This window comes from Sinohyriopsis cumingii, chromosome 16 (assembly GCF_028554795.1).
Source record: "Sinohyriopsis cumingii isolate HCF-2022 chromosome 16, ASM2855479v2, whole genome shotgun sequence".
Taxonomy (NCBI): domain Eukaryota; kingdom Metazoa; phylum Mollusca; class Bivalvia; order Unionida; family Unionidae; genus Sinohyriopsis; species Sinohyriopsis cumingii.
The window spans coordinates 2498165-2520450 of NC_142976.1; the positions used below are offsets into that span (position 1 = coordinate 2498165).

The 22286-nt window shown below is 35.5% G+C and overlaps 2 protein-coding genes across 8 annotated transcripts in view; both read right to left on the minus strand.

Annotated features, from left to right (window-relative positions):
- The window catches only part of LOC149779818 (uncharacterized), a 154279-nt gene extending 150385 nt beyond the window's left edge, over nt 1–3894 (minus strand). For 5 of the 7 annotated variants that reach the window (XR_016414930.1, XR_016414933.1, XR_016414928.1 and 2 more), the window contains exon 1: nt 3698–3894. The gene's annotated coding sequence lies outside the window, so the exon portion shown is untranslated. The remainder of the gene's footprint in view (nt 1–3697) is intronic. The other 2 variants (XR_016414931.1, XR_016414929.1) reach the window with 1 other exon arrangement.
- A 9063-nt stretch (nt 3895–12957) lies between these two features.
- On the minus strand, nt 12958–21960 carry LOC149779822 (uncharacterized). The gene is made up of 3 exons (XM_089937272.1): nt 21890–21960; nt 20838–20922; nt 12958–15688 (listed from the first exon to the last, which is right to left on the minus strand). Exon 3 carries the CDS (start codon nt 15673–15675, stop codon nt 12958–12960), a length of 2718 nt encoding a protein of 905 aa, XP_089793398.1. The 5' UTR covers nt 15676–15688; nt 20838–20922; nt 21890–21960.
- Between the last annotated feature and the right edge of the window lie 326 nt (nt 21961–22286).

Genomic DNA, 22286 nt, shown 5'->3' on the forward strand with positions numbered 1-22286 from the left:
TCTCAGTGATAAACCCTTCTGCTTTCTCCAAGGGTACGTCGGCCTTGAAATCTTTAAACTTCACCGTGTAGGTGTAAGCCGTGGTTCTAAATTTTCTAGAGGAGCGCTTTTCCGTCTCTCGAATGGAATAGTATTTTTCAGGGTTGACTAAGGGTGGTGAACTTGGTTTAGAGGTTTCAAATTCTGGTTCACTCATGTCCTCTTCAAAATCACTGGCATGAATTTGTGCCAAGATTTCAGCCCTGGTACGAGGCGATAGATCACGTTTCTGCCTCTTACTTTGTTCTTCTTCTTCTTTCTTCTCGAATGAATGGGATCGTTTCATCTTGAGTGCAAAACGTCAAATGACTCAAGTTTAAACACCATAGACTAATTTATAGTCTTGGCAAACCAGCGTATATAAAAAGGGTGTGTGTCTTGTCCTTTCACTATTCATTTCACTCTCAAGCCGAGCACAACGATGGAAGAGACTACCCAGATGGAACGTTTCGTCAGAGCTTTGCGAGGGGTCATTAGAAAATTCTCTTCAGACCAGCCTACGGACTACTCTCCTTCCTTTCGAGATAAAAGTCAAGATACTTGTTATATCTGTCAGAAGAAAGGGCATTGGTCTTCAGAGTGTCCAGACCGTCAAAAAAGAAAAAAAACAGGGGCTAAAAAAGACAAAAGTCAAGATACCTGTTATTATTGTAAAGAAAAAGGACATTGATCTCCAGATTACCCAAAAAAGAAACAAGAGGAGTCAGAAGAAAAGAAGGATTCTTCAGAAGAAGAGAGGGATTCTTCGGAAGAAGAGAGGGATTCTTCAGAGGAAGAAGAGGAAGAAAGAAGACAATTCCATTTAAAAGAGGCAAAGAAACAGGAGAAGAAAAGAAGAAGGGAAGAAAATGAGGAGAAAACGGTGAAGAAATTCAAAAAACAGAGAGACTAAACAAGGAGAAAGAAGAAGTCAATGAACTTTTAATTAAAGTGTTCTGTGGTGAATTGTGAATTGGATTGTAAAAAATGGATAAAAGAATACATGAATGATATAAGGTAAGTGTCTTTGAGTTTTGATTTTAAAATAAGAAGCTAAACTCAAGCACTCATACACAGACACGTACTATAAGGGTAAAATGGGTGGGGTTTATTTTTGAGTTATTGGCAAATTGAAATTGTATTTCTTTTCGAGAAATGTGGGTGGCCCTGAAAAGGGCCTTTTTATTTTGGTGTAGGGGTGAGTTTAACCAATCAACTTTAACTGCCTTAAGCCTTTGCCACGGCCAAGGCCTACTTCTGATGATTGGGTTGAAATCACTAAGGGTGGTACGACAGGCTTAGTCACAGGGTTGGCGTGTTTAGCTCGGGAAGGTCGTATTCTCTTCGGTCGTGATAAAGAAGTTTGATACATTTGTTTCAGACTTCTTAACTCCGCTAAAATGTCCAACAGTACCGTAGCCGTTTGATTTTCACCCTCTTGTTTCTTTGCTGCTACTTCTTCTTGCTGTTGTTGCTGTTGTTTTTTTCTTACCTCTTCTTGTTGCTGTTGCTGTTGCTGTAGGAGAAAAGCTTGTTCCGCTTCCTTTTGTCGTTGCATAAATTTCTCCAATTCTTCTTTCTGTCTCTGTCTAAAATTCTCCACTTGCGGTAATGAAGAAGGTAACGAAGGTTCCGGAACAAATTCTTGCGAGGTAAGAAAATCCACAAAATCCCAATGTACCTCTTCTGAAAGTAAGTCCGGGTTCCCTTGGGCAGTCTCCCCTGCTGGTGCACCCCAATGGATCGTTTTCTGAGTTTCCGTCATGTTGAATCACTGTCGCATAGATTGACTGCACACAAGCGCTAGCGAATCTATATAGACCAACTGACGTCACAGACTACTCTCTTCGGATTGGATGCGGGCTGACTGAATTTTGTAACGCGTGTTTGGATTGGTCAATGAACTCAATCCGTTTCAATCCTGCCTCTACCTATAAATAAGCGCAGTTCAGTGCATTGATTCACTTGTTCTCGTCGCTTCAAGATGTGGACCGATGTGCAATCTTCTACGCTTGTGTCTTCCATGATGTTCCGGACAGACATACCCATGTATGTCCGATCCAAGTGGACCGTTGTCCACAGGACAAACACCAGTCTGTGGATACGTAGGATCTACGTAGAAAGACAAGGATGCCTGAAAAGAGTGCTGATTTACGGACCAACAGTGAGACGTAGTCTAAGGACAAGAAGAAGACCAATGCGGTGCCCTTTATGTTAATGAATACATTAACATAAACCCAAAGGCCCTTTTCAGGGCCAGCCATATTTCTCGAAAAGAGATAGCCTTTCCATTGCCTACCCCATTTTTTTAAAAAAAATTTTAAAAAAAAAAATCCCATGTTCAATTTCCCTTGACGCTATAAAGTCCCACCCTGTTTAAATTCCTTTGACGCTAAACCGTCCCACGATTTTTCTCCATGTTAATTTCCCTTGACGCTAATCTGACCCACGATTTTTCTCCATGTTAAATTTCCCTTGACGCTAATCTGTCCCAGGGGTCTCTGTAATGCTAATTCCCATTGACGCTAATGTATCCCACTTAACTACTTATGTAGTATGAGAGTGGTAAAGGAATACGTTTGTTTCAAAGGGATATGATGGAACGTTTAGAAGAATAGGGATTTACTTTGTGTATAATGGGGTCATAGGGAAGTTGTGTTAGGGAGATAGGAAAAAGGTGAGTTAATTATCTGATATAGATAACTGGGTGCTGACGAAAATTTCAATATGTATTGGTCAGTTAATGGGTATGTTACACTTGTGAACAATTTTAACATTACGTTTGTCTCTGAGGTCAGAGAACACCACAATGTTAAATTCCTGTTACAGATCATATTGCCATTCCCATATTAAATTATCGTTAGGGTCCAGAGTGACATTCCTATATTAAATTCCCTATTAGGCCTAGTGTGCGATATCTGAAAGCAATTAGTATCGCCTCAATGATAAATTAAATTCCTATTACACACACACACACACACAGAAGACGTTCCTTGAAATGCTTAATTTATGGCCGTACGGCTTCTAATGACTCGTGTATTCCGGAAATGTATTTGCTCAGTAGTAATGTTAGTTGCACGGAAATTGAAAGTAGACCGAGAGTGGGTGGGTGGGAGAATGCCTTCTGTTTCTTTTATCTCACTGACAGTAACTTATTTCGCCACATAATTTCAAATGGATCAGATAAATTTATAGGGAAAGGCAAACCGTTGCTTCGATATGGAGGTTGGTGGGATGGGATTGCAAACGCAGATGAGACGCAAAATATGAATTCAATTTCAAAATTACATCAGGGGTCGGCAACCTACCGCACGCATGCCACATGATGGCACGCGAAGGGCAGCCCAAAAATCTAGATTTTAAAAGTGTTACTCTCTTACTGGTGGCAAGTGCCCGCTCATTTTGTTACTAATCCGGAAAAAAGTGGCACGCCATGTAAACTAGGTTGCCGACCTCTGACATACACAGATAACAAATCCATCGAACGTATCTGGCCACTTAAACGACGTGTATACAAAATGTTATTATCTGCTTCGTCCCACACTGACACTTATTTGACAACTTATTTAACTGACAGAAGATCATGCACTTTCACTTCAGAAAATATGCTCAATTACTTAGAGAACGAGCATGTTTTTAGCTACAATAGCAGAAAGAGTGGGAACATTTATCCACCTACCTACATAATCTGGTGTGATTTCACCTCTTCATCCCAGTGGTATGAATCACATGTCTGTGTAACTATGATTATGTAAAGGAAATGTCAGAATATCATGCCATCTTTTATCCGCTATTGTAGTATCACGTTTAGTACGGTAGTTTCAAAATAATCCAGACGAAGTCACGGTTCAAAACAAAGGGAGAAAACTTAATGGAATTTCCAAGGTCAAGGTATGACTTCTGCGTAATAATCACTTACTATTTAAATCTGAAAAGGTTGTTCTTATTTTTTTTAAAAATAAACAGTGCAGTCTTTCTTTATTTAGAAACATACCACTGAAAATAAAATCAAAACTGTTTATGTTTGTTTTCATTATAACCTTGGTCGTAAGTACATTGCAAAGGGAGATAATTTTCATTCCAACTATCGCTTGGGGGAAATATTGAATTTTGCTTAAGGAAATGACAACTTAGTTTCTGTTCGTTAGCCTTTTTCACATCACCCCATAATACATAACCTGTACAAAATCACCACAACCGACTGACGAATGTCAGTTAAGATTATTAAAAAACTTCATACTTTACATGTTTGGCACTGGCTGCCCATGGTTTTTGCACTTTTTTAAAATTTATTTTAGTTAAACAAAACGAACAACATTTTTGTCGCTGTTTAGTCAGTTCCTAACTGGTAAAGCCTATGGCCATGCCCTCAGATAATAATGGCTGATATAACGAGTGTGCTAACTGAAGTTCCGACGCAAAATTAATAGTAATAATGCATTTCTTCAATGCACAACATGGAAATATGAACAAAATGATGTAATCCCTTAGCGAATAAAGGTAACAATGAACTAAACTGTACACAAGAATGGCTTTTTTATACTAATGCTGTTTCAGTTTTCTAATGTGAAGTGAAATGTTAATAGTAGAACTAATTGCAATAGCCAGACAGATACTTTGTTTGGTTACAGAGTTGTGTGTTGGAAGGAATGTGCAATTAGATTATTTGAAATTCGGATTGGAGATTTTATCGAGGCTTGCAGATTTGATATGAAGTCTTGCCGTTAGGGGCTGATACAGACAGAGCTTGACCACCAGTAGCCATATTTTCCAAAAACTGAACTGATTAAGTTGTTTTTGTTCATTGCTAGGTCTGCTACTGTACGTTTGGAGAGACTCCTCTCGTTGTGGTCTGTCACAAGCAAAGTAGTTCTGGTAGCATCCAGCATCACTTATAGTTTAAATTACTGTTGCAAGGTGTGAGTGACCAGTATGGCGTTGCACTCCTGCATTGTTGCATTTTCGTGCTTTAGGGTGATGAACTCCATGAGAGAATCATCGTTTTTAAATTTGAAAGAAGTTGAGGTGAGCTGATGGTGAAATTGTACATCTATATCTGTTCACAAAATGAAGAGCTAGCAGGTAACCAGTTTCGGAATGGAAGAGTAACAGGGTCAAAATATTGAAGATAGGTGTTGATTTTCCCCAATTCTTCCGGTGAATTTACTTGATAGTGATGGGTTGGTCTTGAAATTCCTGATTTCAGATTACATTTCAATTTTGCATTTAACATTAATTAACATGATTGAATTCTTTGTCTGTGACAATACCAATTTCTATTTTAATGACCTTTAAATATTTGTTTATGGCTGCGCGAACAATTTTTTCAAAGGAATTCGAATGATAATTTTTCGCCTGATCAGCTGGCATTTTTGTGATCCTGGATGATTTTGACTGGACCTCGGCGGAGAACCTTCTTATGTGACCAATCAACTCATCTTGTATAAACGTGTTGAATTCCAGCTTGTGCCCACTAATTTCAACGGACCAATCATTAAGTAAAGAGAAAATATTCATCGTCATACAGTTTTTACACTTTGCAAGTTCATTTTGAAATATACGTAAAGAAGACATTTCCTATAATCTATGCATAATTTTCATATTTATTGTCTGAATTTTATGTATGTAATATGGTTGTATTAAAAATTGTATCCTTCAGCATTTCAAATTTTTCAAATTTATACAAAAGATTTATTTCTTTAAAAGTAGAGTAGCAACCAAACAGACTAATGCAATTTCTTTTTATTAAAATGAATTACTACACCTCTGAATACTTATTTAACTTAAGGAAAGAATCAGCTATGTTTATCATTTTTCAATGGCATGGGGTTGCATTGATGGAGGGAGGGGGCATCATAGCATTGGCATATCAACAAACTATGCCCTATTTTAGATGTTCATGATTTAACCATCAAAGAAATTTCATGCAAATAATCAACTTTAAATCACATTTTTCTATAATAAGTACAAAAAGACAAACATAAAATGTATACAAATGTTGAGCCATTTGATTGGGTACATGAAACAAAAAATTTAATTATCTTGTTAACTTAATATCTTCGATATTTTCTAAAATGTATTGATAAATAAAATCTAAATTCAGTTCAAATCGTGAACATTTTTCACATAGTCTCTGCAAATAATAATCAAATTCAAAAAAGATAACTAATTTGCAACAACGTTCAAAGATATAAGAACCAATGAAAACATAAACTTAAAAGAAAATGTATGTGTGTTGAGTGTGATTTTTTTATTTTTAAGAAATGTATAAATGCATGACTGACGTAGAACGAAAAGTTCCAATCTATGAGGGGAAAATTATAACAATATCTAGGTTAATTGCCCGTCCTAAGACGGGATTCATAAAAGAAGTTTACACATTAAAAAAAATTATTTTGTGTAAAAGTTGGGATCTTAAAAGTTTAAAAGAAAACAAAAATATAAGAACGTATTAAAATAAATTCGCGACCTCCTGCTTGGCAGCCGGGACACACAGTATAACAGATGTGAAACAAAATATATATGTCTTAAGAATTTATCATTGGTAATAAAATTATGTTTTAAAAAAAGAACTTAAAAAAAATTAAAATCCAATATTAATATGTTGTATATCTACATCAAGGACTTCTTATATTTCTATATGCATTTGTGTTTGTTGAGGAGTGGGGGTTTGTTTTTTTTTTCATGTTTAATATTTGTCGTCCTTGAGGCTATCGAATGTTTCATTTCAGTAGTCAACTTTTCAAGGGCATTTATTGGCCAAAATGGTTTTCTTTCTTCAGTCATGTGACGCTTTCTTATGACAGTTATTGTCATTCAGCGAGAGAGAGAGAGAGAGAGAGAGAGTGAGATTTTCAATAACTTGCTGATACATACTTTACACTTCAGAGATCTTTCATACTTTTGTGACCTATGATAAAGGGAAAAAATTTGAATTATTAAAAGAGATTTAATTTTTGCTGGCATGTATATTAATCTAACGACGTATGTCATTCTGGTAACTCTGTTGCTCATTAGTTATAGCAACTGCATCGACAGTGAAAGTTGAGCGAGGAAAAAGATACTGGAATTTTACATAATTTACAACGAAAAAGCTCATACGTTTTTAGACGTACATGTATTACTTTCGCCTGCGATTAAGGGATTGTTATAGATATATAGGGATTTGATATATTTTAAAAGACGACGTCATACTGGCATAGTTGCAAAATTATTCTCCGTGGATGACTACTGTATTCATAATTAAAACTGTTTTTTATTAGTTCAATCTACAAATAAGACTCGTCAGTGTTTCAACGGTAATATTGGACATAGCGCTCGCCAAGGTTTCTTTGTTTCAAGCTTTGTTACACTGTTTAGAAAACAATGGACTACATTTAAGAGACTTCATACGTTAAATGTAGGATTATAATCAAGTAGCATACTCAGAAATGATGTCTATAATGCTAGGTACAATTACTCCTTCAAAATAAACTTTACTCTATTGTATGACGTCGTGTGAATACCACGGTATCCTGGTCTCAGTTTATCGGCTCTGTATTGTGCATTTCGCTCGCCTTAAAAGTCATTCTGTCGCTGAAATTCAAGAGTATCCGGACGTGTTAGACCTCAGATAGGGGCCCCGTCCCACAGATATCACGCCCACGCCAATTCAAGCTATACTTCTAGATCTGTGATTGTCTCTTACCAACTCCAAACGGTTTGGAAGGGTCGCTTAAAGATTTTCCCCTCCTATTTTTAGGGAGAAAAAGACCTTATTTGATGGTGGATTTGAATCATTTGGAACATCTTTATGTTACGGTGTTTTCTGTCAAATCAGTTATAAATCTCGTTTTAAGGCTTTTCTAACTTTAGCATTAGATTGACGTCATTTCTAGAAAAACTCACGTTAATAACCAGTGGCAGGCAGACATTATTGACATGCAAGTATATCGAGTATAATATGATGGATACTAGTTACGATGTTAAATATCTTTTCAAGATATTAATTAGCTCTATGACTAAAATCCAAAGAGAAGAGATGACGTACACGCCGGTTTCAAGGACGTATTCTAGCAAAGAACGCCTAAAATATAGAATTTGTTTTCGGCAAATAAGTTAACAATAATAGATTCAAGAATTTGTTGGACAGGGAAAAAAGAGTTAGTGACTTAATGCCATGATGTTTTCTGTCAAATATGAGCACATTTGCCTCAGCTACTTTGGCGAACAAAATTCACTTAAAATATTGTTTTTATTTTATTAACATGAGCAATTTTTGTGGCAAATGAAATTCATTTGTACGAAACGTAAAAAGCCCTCCTGCCAGAATCTAATTCTGTTCAGCGGGTGTTGAAAAGAAATCTTTTAAGCGTTTGATTAGGTATCATCGGCCATATTTATTGCTGATTGGCATCTTTATTTTCAAGAATAGTCTGAACGCCATGTATTCAGTGTTGATATCCAGTGACTTGGGTGACTTGGATAAAAAATTTGTTGGGAGACTTTTTAGAAGACCTTTACAATAGCAACTACTACGGACAGAGGCAGGGTAAAGCCATACGTTCACTTGACCTAACGGCCAGGTGAGATAAAATAGAGAATGAGCATCAAAAGCTCAACATCTGCTACTACTACCACCACTATCTAAGGTATTCTGATGTAAATGTTCTACATATTAAGGTGAATATGTTGCCGAATTTGTAACAGTGTTCCTTTAAACTCCTTGTTCTTGCAGCCCACTTCAAACCTAACCCCTACCTCAGCCGATTTTATGAGCATGACCCATGGAGGATACCATAAAACATGTTTCATAACATATTGTTTCTTACTCTAATGACTGCATTAATAATGTGGTCTGCACATCGTATAAGACATAAGCTAAGAACCCCTCTACACGATATATGAAAAGCTGCCCGTGCACGTTCGGGAATGCATGTCGTAAGATGTGACTAATGGAGACAGGAGCCGCTGTGGTACAGTGGTTAGCGTGTTGCATGCCACCAAATCGAACCAATTATTTGATGAGCCCGCAGACGAAGTAAAGTGGCGAGCAGCCTAATACATTTATCGATCAAGCCGAGATGAGCTTAACAAAATTTGGTAATCTTTTGAGGAGCGTTTCTATGACTTGTTGAATATGGTAAAAGGGACGAATGAAAGGTTACGAATGCTCTCTCTCTCTCTCTCTCTCTCACACACACACACACACACACACACACACACACACACACACACACACATACATACATACATACATACATACATACATACATACATAAAATCAATTAAATCTAACTTCTGCGCAATTTCGGAAATGCCTGAATTGCATAATAGAGGGTCATGTGATGATGTTTACTTCTTAAAGTCACGTATTCCCAATATGATCCTGATAAAATCCAATCATTTTATTCCAAGAATAAAAAGAAAATAAAAAGTTCTTTATTTGACCTTCAATCAAGACCAAGAGTCAACAGTTATTCTATTATTATGTATTTATGACAAGATTCAGATCAAACTGAAATTTCAGGAAAATATCAAATTCCTAGCAAACAAAATTACATTACACTGATTTGTAATGAAATTAAAAATTTTAAAAAAAATCAAACTAGCAAAATCAAATATACATAACACATAATTAAGTGTTTCGACTCTGTATTAAAGTATGCAAATGAGAAGCGAAACAAATAAGTTTAGTACAATCACTAAATAATTTATTTTTCTAAGTTACAAAGTGAAATTTATGAGACACTAACAGTATTGTGAATTGAATCCCAATAATTATAAATGTTCTACCATAAAGTGATTGTGACTTGAATCCCAATAATTATAAATGTTCTACCATAAAGTGATTGTGACTTGAATCCCAATAATTATAAATGTTCTACTATAAAGTGATTGTGAACTGAATCCCAATAATTATAAATGTTCTACCATAAAGTGATTGTGAATTGAATCCCATTAATTATAAACAGTCTACCACAGATCCAAAAGTATAGAATCTCCAGGGTGAATTCCAATAGTCTTGAATATATTAATGTACTAATACTCTTGAATATATTGATTTACTAATAATTTGGAATGCTCTGATGTACCATAATGATGCAACCCATAATGTCATTGAATGTATTCACGATAACCCCAATGTAGTCTTTAATCCAATCAATGAACACTTAGTAATTTTAAAGAATTATTTAAATAAATAATTTTTATATAATTATTTTTAAAGACACTGCAAACTCTGATCAAAGATTATCAAAGGATGTTATGCAATATTAAATATGTTTACACATTAATAATGAAAATATATATTTTGTCTTAGACGGTACCTCGAAAGAGTTAAAATTTTCTTTGTATGAGAGAGGCACAAACGTAAATGAAAACATTAGTTTAGTTCATGGAGGTGACAGAAAACATTTTAGAACTCGACATATGGCCATGTAAGAAAACATCCTACAAGAAAAATAAATATTTGTTAATTGAACGATCGCTCCTCATCGACTGAAATTTTTTAGCACATCGAAGAGCATTGTTGATCAAATTTACCACACTGGATTTACCAAATCAATCGGTCTTACGTGAAACACTAAATAACGTCGTTCATCCACACGTTTATCACGATGATTGTTGAGGCCACTCAAATGAAGTAAAACCTTGCTCTCCATAGCAGTAGTTTGGGAATGCTTTTTTTTCATGAACATTTGTTATGCAATGTCTTTCAGAGTTGCGTGTGTTCGATCAAACTAAGGACAAATTATATCATGCCTAATGCGCTACATATAACTAACGGTATACTAAGGGATGCCAAAGCTATCCCTAACAATTAAGGATGCATTCATTGATGGTATTCTGTCAATAACCATGTCATACAAGACAATTTATATAAAACAGAAATAAGGTTTCATTTTTCTACAAGAGTCAATGCATGTACAGCATATTTAAAAACACGATGTTCATTTTGTTTGCCTTCTTTGCTCAAGGTACGATCAGTTTGGGTTCGTCTTGTAAGAATTGCAGTAATGGTGAACAGTGTAAACATGTACATACCATCTTTGCATGGTAGCATTGTCTCCTAGCCACAAATGAAAGACTTGTGTCGGATATATCTTCATGTTGACAACATACTGTTGGCGCAAACCAGCAGCAATTCAAAGTTCTTGATAAATGTATTATAATGAAAACGGGCCTTGAATCTTTTCTATACGCAGAGGAAGATTTGATAATCATCACCAATAGCATCAATTTTAACAAAGTTTGTTATCTTGTGAACAAACAAGAATGTTGTCGTCATGGCCATTAGGTATTTTCATGTAATTCCGCTAAATTTGCCCAAGTGAGTTAGCAGGTTACAAATTCCAACAAGCAAACTCCATGACACACACATACAAACAGTCATCCAAATTCAAAGCAATAGTGTTCTCTTGTGAAATTAATTATCTTAAGAGCACATTGTAATCTTCTAAGTCTTTGTCTTTTCATTGACATCCTCTCATGGAATTTGCTACAACACTGCATAAAAAGCCGTAAAAGCCTTAAAACGCGTTCACAATATATCAATGTCTGACCATTTGAAAAGTTCCAAAGGATATAATCTTTTTTTCCATACCCATTCAATCTTACGGGCTTAATTTTCAACGTCATTAATGATTGAATCCCATATAAACTTGTAGTTAATTTTACAGGCTTGATTCTGCACGCCTGTAACTACTAAATCCCATATACACTTGTACCTAATCTTACAGGCTTGATTCGGCACGCCTGTAACTACTAAATCCCATATAAGCTTGTAGTTAATCTTACAGGCTTTATTAGGCACGCCTGTAACTACTAAATCCCATATAAAATTGTATTTAAACTTACAGGCTTGATTTGTCACTTCTTTAACGATTAAATCCCATGCAAAACTGTAGTTAATCGTACAGTCATGATTGGCCACGCCTTTAACTACTAAATCCCGTATAAATTTGTAGATAATCTTTCAGGCTTGATTTACTACGCCTGTGACTACTATATCCCAAAAAAAATTATAGTTAATCTTACAGGCTTGATTTGCCACGTCTTTAACGATTAAATCCCTTATAAAATTAATGTTTACATTGCTTTCTTTTACCTTTGGTTTTACAGTGCTGAATGAAATCAAGAGACTAGTGTTATGATACTATCCAGTTTACATGGTCAGTGCCATAAATTGCTTACAAGGTCAAAGCCAAAAGACAAGCTCAGTACCAAACAACTGACGCAACCCTTGCATATACACTTGGTCTGTTAGGTTTAGAACTTACAGCAACACACGGATACAAGTAATATGTGTCTTTACCATGTTAAATCAAATACTCGATCAGATGCATCATGTAAAATTATAACAGGGATATCATGAATTATGTATACGATGATGCAATTGAAGTGGTCCATAGGATTTCGTTATAATGAGTTTTACTTACTAAACATCATTTTGATGTTTTGATATTTTGATATCATCATTGTTTACCTACAGATGATATATTAAAAAATATAAACCGTACTTTTCTTTTTTCACGCCATCATTGTTTTTATAATATACAATCTTCTTTTTCTGGGTGGGGATAAGGGTGAGATGGAGGCATAATGCTTGTCACGAGCTGTCAACTTCTCGTGATAATTGGCTTGCCAATGTACATCTTTACAAATATGCTCATTGGGATCCCTCGTATTTATTCGTTAGACTTCCACATAAATGTATGTATTTCTCATGCATATATAATGTATCCCAAAAGATATGCTCCATTTTTAGTTGTGTATTTGTTCCACTAATTTCCCTTAGTTTTTGTCAAATACAGCTGATACAGAGCTGGAATAACGTTGGCCTACTTTTAAAAGTTTCGTTATAAGACACATGGATGAAAATGGGAAAGCATCAGAGACAGATCAGTCCTTCTAACACAAATCTAAAGATGGTCTCTTTTCAATTTAAAAACATTTACATCAGTCCGACTCGGCCTCATTTGGCATATCGAAGAGAAAAGGTTGCTCTGCTGCCTTCCAGAAGAAGTCCTTCAGCCATTGATGCTGTTCCGCTGAGAAGTCCATATCTGGCGTTTGTTGAAAAACTGGAAACGACCGTATTTCACGGGGAATATTTAATTCTCCAAGGCAAATGGAAACGATTCCAGTTCCATATAAGTCGTCTGCGTTCAAATCGACAGCCATGTTGATAAAGTAGCGAAGGTCTCCCTTCTTCATGCTGGTATTGTCAAGAAAGATGACAATAAGGAAGCTTTGTTCCATAATATCACTAACTCCCTCATATCTGCCATTATATTTAAGCTCCTCAGCGGCTTGATTACTGTTGATGGATACCTTCAGGAAACATGTCTCTTTAAGAAGTTTATACAATCTAAGGCCTTTTTCTTCTAAAGCTTGCGATGTCACTATGTGTATATCATAAGTACAGTCCTCAACATCAGCATCTTCAAACAACATGTTTCTCTTGCTGCAAAACCTGACAGTTCTTTTGAATCGTGCTCTGGCCGCGTTGGCATCGCTTTGCTTCAATGCACTTAGGGCGCCCTCTAGATACGCTTCAAAGTAAAGTTTTCTATTCTTATCGACAAGTCTAGTGCATGATGTTTCGATCAGGTCCAGGAAGAGAAGACTGTCTCGGAAATCTTTCTGCTGAACATAGTTGTGAGCCATTTTCAAAATAATATCCGGATCCTTAGCTTCATGTTCACTCATATTGTAGATTTCTTTGTAAAATGAAAGGGCCTGGCCATACTCACCAACTAACTCATACAGTTTGGCGAAGTCCTTTAATGTAGATTTTTTGTGAGATCCTTGTCGCTTAACGTCTCTAACAAGCATTTCTCGTACAGATGGAAAAGCGGTTCCCCTTGGATGGAAATGAGGTACATTAGAAGCGATGTCTGCAGCCTTTTCAATTGCCCTGAATAACAATTCTTTGGCATCGTTCCACAATTTCTCGCGTCTATCAGGTTTACTTTCCATCTCGGCTAGCTCTAACTTACATAAGGCTTGCTGTTCAATGCAGCTGACGGCCAGTAATTTGGAACATTCCTTTTCTTTCTTAATTTCACCAAACAAATTAGCTGCCATTTCTAGTCTATGCAATGACCGTAACACAAGACCTTTGTCATACATGGCGCTACAGTTGGTTGGAGAACATTCTAGTGCTTTATCCAAATGATAGAGGATTTCTTTTACACGTTTGTCTTCCTCGTGATACGCCAGAACCCTTTTCGATGATTTCATAAACTTCAGGACTTTATACTGCTGAGGTTCGATTGATACGGGTAAAACCACATCTTTTTTCTTATCTTGTTCATCCGGATAATTCGTTTTCTGAGATAAGGTTTCTTGATTTGCCGATGTAGTGACTGAAAAAGATTTACACTGACCGGGTAATAGTGGTTCACCACGTCGACTTGTGCCCGTTATCCCCATTATGTTCCCTCCTCCTCTATTTACACCTCTATGGGTTGTTATGGTCTCTCTTTTATGCACATTTTGTGTATGATAATCGTGGTCGTTACTGGGAGGCCGATCATATCCCTTTCTTTTATTTTCTTTTGTGGAATCTCCGCTAGAGTGCTGAAAAAATTGCCGTTTTGTATTCTCCTCTTTTTCGAAGTTCCGATATTCTCTAAGAAAATATCTTTGATTGTCGGTGTTCCTACTACCTTGCCAACATCCACGGGATGATTTTGCAATATCTGTATTGAGAACAGACCTCAAAGCTAATGCTAGATGATGATGACTGAGCGATGTACCCCTTATTTCAATACTTCTCCTTAGAAGCTCAACTGATTTTTTATAGTCTTTAGAATACCTTGCCTGTTTGCCACACCGTTGAAGAACATATACATCGTCATTACATATACCAATAGCTTTGTCAAAAAATTCGTCGGGTTTCCTCTCTGTAATTATCTTTGGTAACCTGCTTCTGTCTTCAGGAGAGAGCGTCTCGAGACATAGAACGGAATAAGCGACCTCTCCTAAAACAACCCAGCCTCGTGCCTGACATCTATCCGTATTAGCATTAATTGCAACATCATTCAGAACATAAACAACCTCATTGATGCTATCAACATACTTTGATAGATGGTCAAAGGAAAACGCATTTGCTATATTAAGCTGGCGCTTTAAAATAAGACCTAGACCGAATTTCCATAAATATATGTGTGTCTTATCAATCTCAAGTCCACAGTCTGCTTTAATAACTTCCTTAAAAGTGTTGATTGCTTTCGTATAAAATCTCGGTCCTAACATCGAGTAGGCAAATGCTTGCTCGGATACTGCTATGGTTATCAGATCTTTCCTGTCTTTCAATCTTTTAAGCTTCTCCACTACGCGCCATGCGTCAGAGAAATTGTCGCCTTTCCAAAGCATCCACGCTTGATTGGAGAGCGCCATTACATCATCCTCTCTCTTTGACAATGCTTTTTCCAAATACTCATTTGCTTTCTGGAATTCGTGCAGGCGCCAGTGGACGTATGATAGAAGATTATACGCCCTGATCTGCTCAGCATCCAGCTCAAATCCAGTGGTTGCCATAATGTCGCTCAATGTTCTTAAGATATTCTTAATGTAATCTTTAGTGAATCCGAACTTTATATCCAGGTCAAAGTGAGACGGATACAGCTTCATGCCTACCTCAAAGGTCTTTTCATTTTCTTGTGTCATCTTGGGGAATAAACTGAAAACAAATTCGACAATTTAGGACACCAAAATGTTGTAATATCCTTGTTTAAGAACTTTAAGGTTGAAAACCATAATAACCAAAATACACAGTCCAATTACGAAAAAGTCTGCAAAACTAAATTATGGATACATTTTTAAGTCAATAAGCGGCAGATTGACTCCCATGAGAAAGAGAGACTGTGTGGAAATTGGGGATTTTGATGAAATCGTGTAACACGATTAATTGATTTAGAAAACGGGATTCTTAATATTTTTCTCGTGATATTTTTAACTCGCTGGCGATTACTCACTGATTATTCATAACTGCTTTAGAGAGCGCAGAAGTGATGGTCTATTGTTGAAACATAGCCTAGTGTTGAAACAATATTCATATATTCGTATTAATGCTCTATGGGCTGATAACAGTTTGATATCCCAGTAGTATTGTTATATCAAATTGCCTTATACCAACGATTTAAATACCATGTTATATATATATATATATATATATATATATATATAGAGAGAGAGAGAGAGAGAGAGAGAGAGAGAGAGAGAGAGAGAGAAGGTAATTGAGGACATCTAGACACCATAAGTACCAATATTTATTATGATTTTAGGCAGTTGAGAGGTACAATTGGTCTTTTAATTATGCCAGTGGTGCGATCCAAAATATTAGTGTCGTAGAATTACTGTACAGCCGTGAAAGTTGTTAACACATTAACCCCTAGCGACGACTTTACGGGGTATGAGGTAGTAGCCTACTGCCGAGCTCTGTAGCGTCATGGTCATGCATGATACACTAACGTGGATGGTATTATAGAAAGGTAGACAGATGTAGCTCTACAATGATACCAAATAATCTGGAATATCTAGTTGCACTACAAAATACAGATAGAAAAACCTCATTTTTTGGTCCCGACTTTTTTTTACGCACATTTCTCCTGTGATCGGAATCCCATTTTGTGTCCAGATTTTAGACTTTTTGGTCTCAGATCTAAGGCAAACCGGTATGAACTGCAAACAGACAGATGAGCCTTTGCAAAAAGTAGGATAAGATGGGCATTTAGAATAAAGAGTGGTCTCCATACGAAAATAATGGCTCCGTTTAGCAAAAAAAAACACAAAAAAAGTCCAACTTTTACCCTTCTGCTCATGCGCGAGTCAAATAGCCAACGAAAAACGATGTTTCTAACACAACTAGGCAGTATGTTATTGAAAGATGACCGGGGATTTGGTGTTTTCGAGTATATTCAGAAATAGCTTTCAAAATGTGTTTCCTACTAGATTTTCAGACAAAAATGGCAAAAACTTCCACGGGTTAATGTGTTAATATTAATTGCCATCCTGTTGATAATAGGAGGCGCTAAGAGGAGACCTAGCCATCCTAAAAGCACGCAAGATATTGTCCACAGGTGAAAACGAACTGGAGGAGAAAAGTAAAGATACGCATGACATGCTAGAGAAGTCGTCTCGACGGTTGGCTAGGAGAACTACTATCCTGAAATCTGAGAGAAGCAACGCGTTAGAATAAAGACCAAGAAGCTTTAACACAGCTCTTGAACATCTCAAAAATAAAACTAAGTGGTGAAGAATAAAATCAGTCATTTAGAAGATAACATCTTTGGGAGTGAAAGATGAAGAGAAAGAGAGGGACATGACTGCAAAAAATAAGTGAGAGAAGTTACAGCAAACAGTCAAGGTATGGATGATATCTTGTACAAGTGATCAGATTCAAAGAGCACACCGGCTTCATTCAAAGGATCTTGTGAGGTAAAAGGTCATAGGTATTGTGGTTGTTACGTATTTATGCTCTTACAAAACGTAACATAAAAAGGTAAAGACAACAAGCTTTTTAAAATTAAGCAAATAATTTATTTCCCTAGAAAAACAAAGTAAAAATGGGAAAAGGAACCTACGGTTCTATGAATCAAATCCAAAAATAATCCAAGAATTAAAAAATAGAATCCTTGTAATAAAATGTCCTAATGAAGCTGAGTTCGAATACCGATGAAACCAAAATGGAAGACGATGACGTATGATGTGGTCAGCGTCGTACTGACGTGTCAACAATTCTTTGTTGAATCACAGAAAATAATATTCCAGTGTTTGAATTCTGTGTAAATTTAGATAAATGTCCTTGTCCAAGAAATAATCTCTTGGAATCCAAAAACAATATGAAGAAAACAAAATAATCAGTCAAAAAAAACTGGTCACAACATAAAACAATTTAACGTTTCAAGTGTTAAGGCAAGTAATGACTATTCTTTCTCAAAACATCAATAATAAATCTAGCTACGACGCAAAACAGATGCCCTGGTGTGGGTCAGTCCTCTGGAAAAACCTAACTGATGCATGTTATTTGCCATGTACTCAAAGTATGGCCTCAATTTCACTTTATGAATCTTACTCTGAGAAAGAACAAAAATAATTTTTAAAAAGTTGTTTACTTCAGCTCTTACTGATTCTGAATCAAGGTCAGGAACTAGCTCAGCATTAGATCCAAAGTTTATATTATTAGTTGTTTACAAAACAACAGTCAGTTCAAGCAGAACTGAACTGAATTTCTAGAAAATGTTCAATCCAGTAAATACAGTTACATTACAATAGCATGTAATGCAATTTAATAAAAATTAAAACTAACAAACAAACAATTAAATTAAATCAAATATACATGACATGGTGATGATGATGGAAACACAACTAGAAAATATAAAAGCAACATAATTAGTACTGACAAAGATTACAGTCACGAAGCTTGAAATATAATTTTAAAAAAAAACCATTGGAGCAGATAGATCTTATCTCAAATGACCTTCCAATATCAATGTTCGCGTAATGTATGACACAATTGTGTCAAGAAAGCTTATAGCTATGAGAGTACAAATACATGCAATACAGTTTATTGAGATTCAGACATTTAACAGCAAGTATATCCTGAATGATGGATGGACAAAATCCTGATCAAAATAAAAAAAATTTTTACATTTCTTCCCACATGTGTGGATAATGCCGTCTAAATATCAGACCTGACATCTTATCTGGTATTTCACAAGTTAGTAATCTATGTCATTGTGACATATTAGCTCAAATAGATAAATAGATAAATATTGTCCGGCCATTGTCCGTTATTGTCCAGCCATTTTATATACATGAAAGTTTTGTAATGTTGGAATTATGAACGTCTAAATCTGACATTGGTTCACTTTGTATTTAAGTTACAATGTGTGTGTGTGTGTGTGTGTGTGTGTGTGTTATTTCGATTTTGAACGTAGCTTTACAAACTTTCCAGTCATCCAGCGTGGCAGTTTATAATGATGTCTAGCACTGGGGCTTATCTTCCCCCACACATTACATCGTAGAAATTCTACCCCATACATTACATCGTAGAAATTCTACTCCACACATTACATCGTAGAAATTCTACTCCACACATTACATAGTAGAAATTCTACTCCACACATTACATCGTAGAAATTCTACTCCTGCACGTATCACATTGTGCAACATATCTTTGTGCAGTTATTATTTTGCTGGTGGTATGTCATATTAGCAACACTATTATAATCGTCAGAATCAAGAATGAAATAAACAAAATTGTTTAATGAAAGCTAACTTTAGTAAAAATTCATTCAAACGTGGAAGAAATAACGATTCATCAGTCTCTAGCACTCTGATTCGACCTTGTGCTATTAAATATACTAAGCAACTGATGAACCGGTTTTAAACAACTTCCTCTTTACTATCATCACCATCTGAACTATGTATGCTAATTAAACTATTGCTAATTTAATAAGGATACTAAACGACTTAAAAGATATGGTATAATTGTGGACAACTGAGAGAAAAAAGATGGACAAAGGAGGTCAGAGAAGGCAAAAATATCGTACAGGGCACATAGACATTACCCTTTATTTAGGCTCGAATGTAACCTTAAATTTACTCCCTATATTTAGTTTTTTTACCCCAATTTTAAAACTTGTTATGCTATTCCTTATTTTCTGATATAATTGAAGAACTATTGAAAACAATGTTCTGAAGATACACTAACGAAGAATATAGTCAAGAGAGCGAATAAAATATTCCATGAAAAAGTTGGTGAAAATTTGGATGAAAAGGTGGATAATATATTGGCTGAAAATATGACTGAAGACGTATGTAATATAGTAAATAGGGAAATGAATTCAACAACCTGTACAACTCTGATTAAAAACATTGTTACAACGACCGCCTGTTGCCTAACGGAAATTTTTATAAACTGAAATTAATACGACTCTAGATCACCATACTGGTCAGCCGGTATCAGTGTTTAATAAGCTAACATAAAGGATAGTTATGTTTTTGGTCAGATATAAGGAAATATTTCCCGAGTGAATTGGAAATATGGTATTGTCACTAGTGACGATGCAACTATTCCACATCAAGAGCGAATTATTTCCTTATATCCTCTCAAAAACAGCTTTTTTTTAATTATATATTTTAAGACAAAATCATTCGAGTTGCATTGATTTGTTTCTACACTCTGTGTCAGTGTGATTAACGGCTGCATTACTATACTGATGAAAAAAAGTTCCAAAGTTTTACAAGAATTATAGGACAGCGACATTTTACAAATTCAGATTGCACATATAATGCTTCAAAATGTGAGTTTAGTCACATTAATGAATGTTTTCATTGCAAAATAAATAGGCTTTTAGTAGCATGAATACATTTCTTGTGCGGATTGATACAGTTACCATTAGCAGTGATGAGGTGCTATATAGTAACATCACAAAACATTCCGCCAGACTTCAGAGCATAACATCATTAAACAACAGAGATTAATGATTGTAAGTTTACTTGTCAGAATTTCACTTTCTGTTTTTGCTTATTTCTGCATTCAGCAGTGAATTTTTGTGTTTTGGTAGGCTTGCAGCCTGTTTCGGCAAGAGACGCTGCACCCTAACTTTGATTGTCACGTAAGCTTTACATGGAAGTTACATATCAAACTATTATTTCGAAGTGGAGAGAGAGCTAACAAAACCAGATAAAAAAAAATGAATCTCTTCAATTAAAAGAAAAATAGGGAAAGATATAAACTATCCCAACATAAATATAAAAAAGCGGTTTGTTACAGCGGCATGTCCGAGCAAACTAACGTATAATCATACAGCTGAAGCAAATACCTTCTTCGGTAATTCTCTAGGTGGTTGTTAAACTTTGCTCCCAATTTTTTGTTTTCCTCTCAGTCTCCCTATGTGCAGAAAACTCCTACGAAAATGAAGACAGGTATATACTGCAGCGTTTCCCAAAATGTCTCGTTGATAATACTTTTTATATTAGCATGCAAATAATCTTTCTCCAATACAGTTATCTTATTAAACTTTGCTCTACCATAGTAAACAGTTGCTAGATAAATGATACTTTGTTCTACGATGACCTACAGTTGGTATATACATGTTATAATCCTACACCTTGTTCTACGATGACCTACAGTTGGTATATACATGTTATAATCCTATACCTTGTTCTACGATGACCCACAGTTGGTATAGACATGTTAATCCTATACCTTGTTCTACGATGACCCACAGTTGGTATAGACATGCTATAATCCTATACCTTGTTCTACGATGACATACAGTTGGTAGATAAATGTGATATTCCTTATATCTCCCAGCATAATATTACATTAAGTATTCATTTCGAACACTACCATTTTCCATACGTTTCCATTTCCAACGAGCGCATTTTTTAACAGTAATTTCCAAAACTTGTCCATCTAGTCCAAACGAAAATATTACCAAATTTAAAAGTCGAATGAAAGCTAACTATATATAATGAAACATATTTTGGCTCAATCTCTGTCTCTCATCCTCCCTTCGTACAGAAAAGCCATATTCATTCCAGCTTGTCACCAAAACTGTTTAAGAAGTAAATTATATTTTTCCGATGCAAATATTTTCTTATTAAACATGTACTACCATGGTATACAGTACCTAGTTAAGCAATATGATTCCTAAAGCTACCAGCATTATATATATATATATATATATATATATATATATATATATATATATATATATATATATATGAAAATCTTACACACTATTCACAGATTTTAAAAAAGTATTAGAGGTGACCCAAATCTCAAAATTTTTATGAAAGGCGTTACTTATTCATCTTTACATCTAACTAAAAATTCAGTAAATTAAATAAATTATGAACAACTTCCTACCTTGTTTAGTCCTCATAAATACATCGGGAAACTTTATCCGGCCTTGGTGTTACCATCAGCCACAAGATGCCCTTCTTCTTACATTGAATTGTCAAACAATTCGGGTTCCCTTATATAGCATGCAGTATAATGGAGGGCAAAAATTAAGACTCCGTTATTCTACGCATTTCAGAGCGAAAACCGTTTTCAATAGATTCAAAATTCCAACTGAGATAGTCAAAAATAAGCAGATGTTATTATCTATAATACTTAATAACCTTCGGGTAAATGCTTTTGTTTACTTTGGATTACGGTTCTAATTATTAGTACATCTAGAACAAACCCATAATGCTTGCAGATAATTTTGATACAATGTAATTACAAAACTCTTAGAACTTTACATATAAACAAATATTTT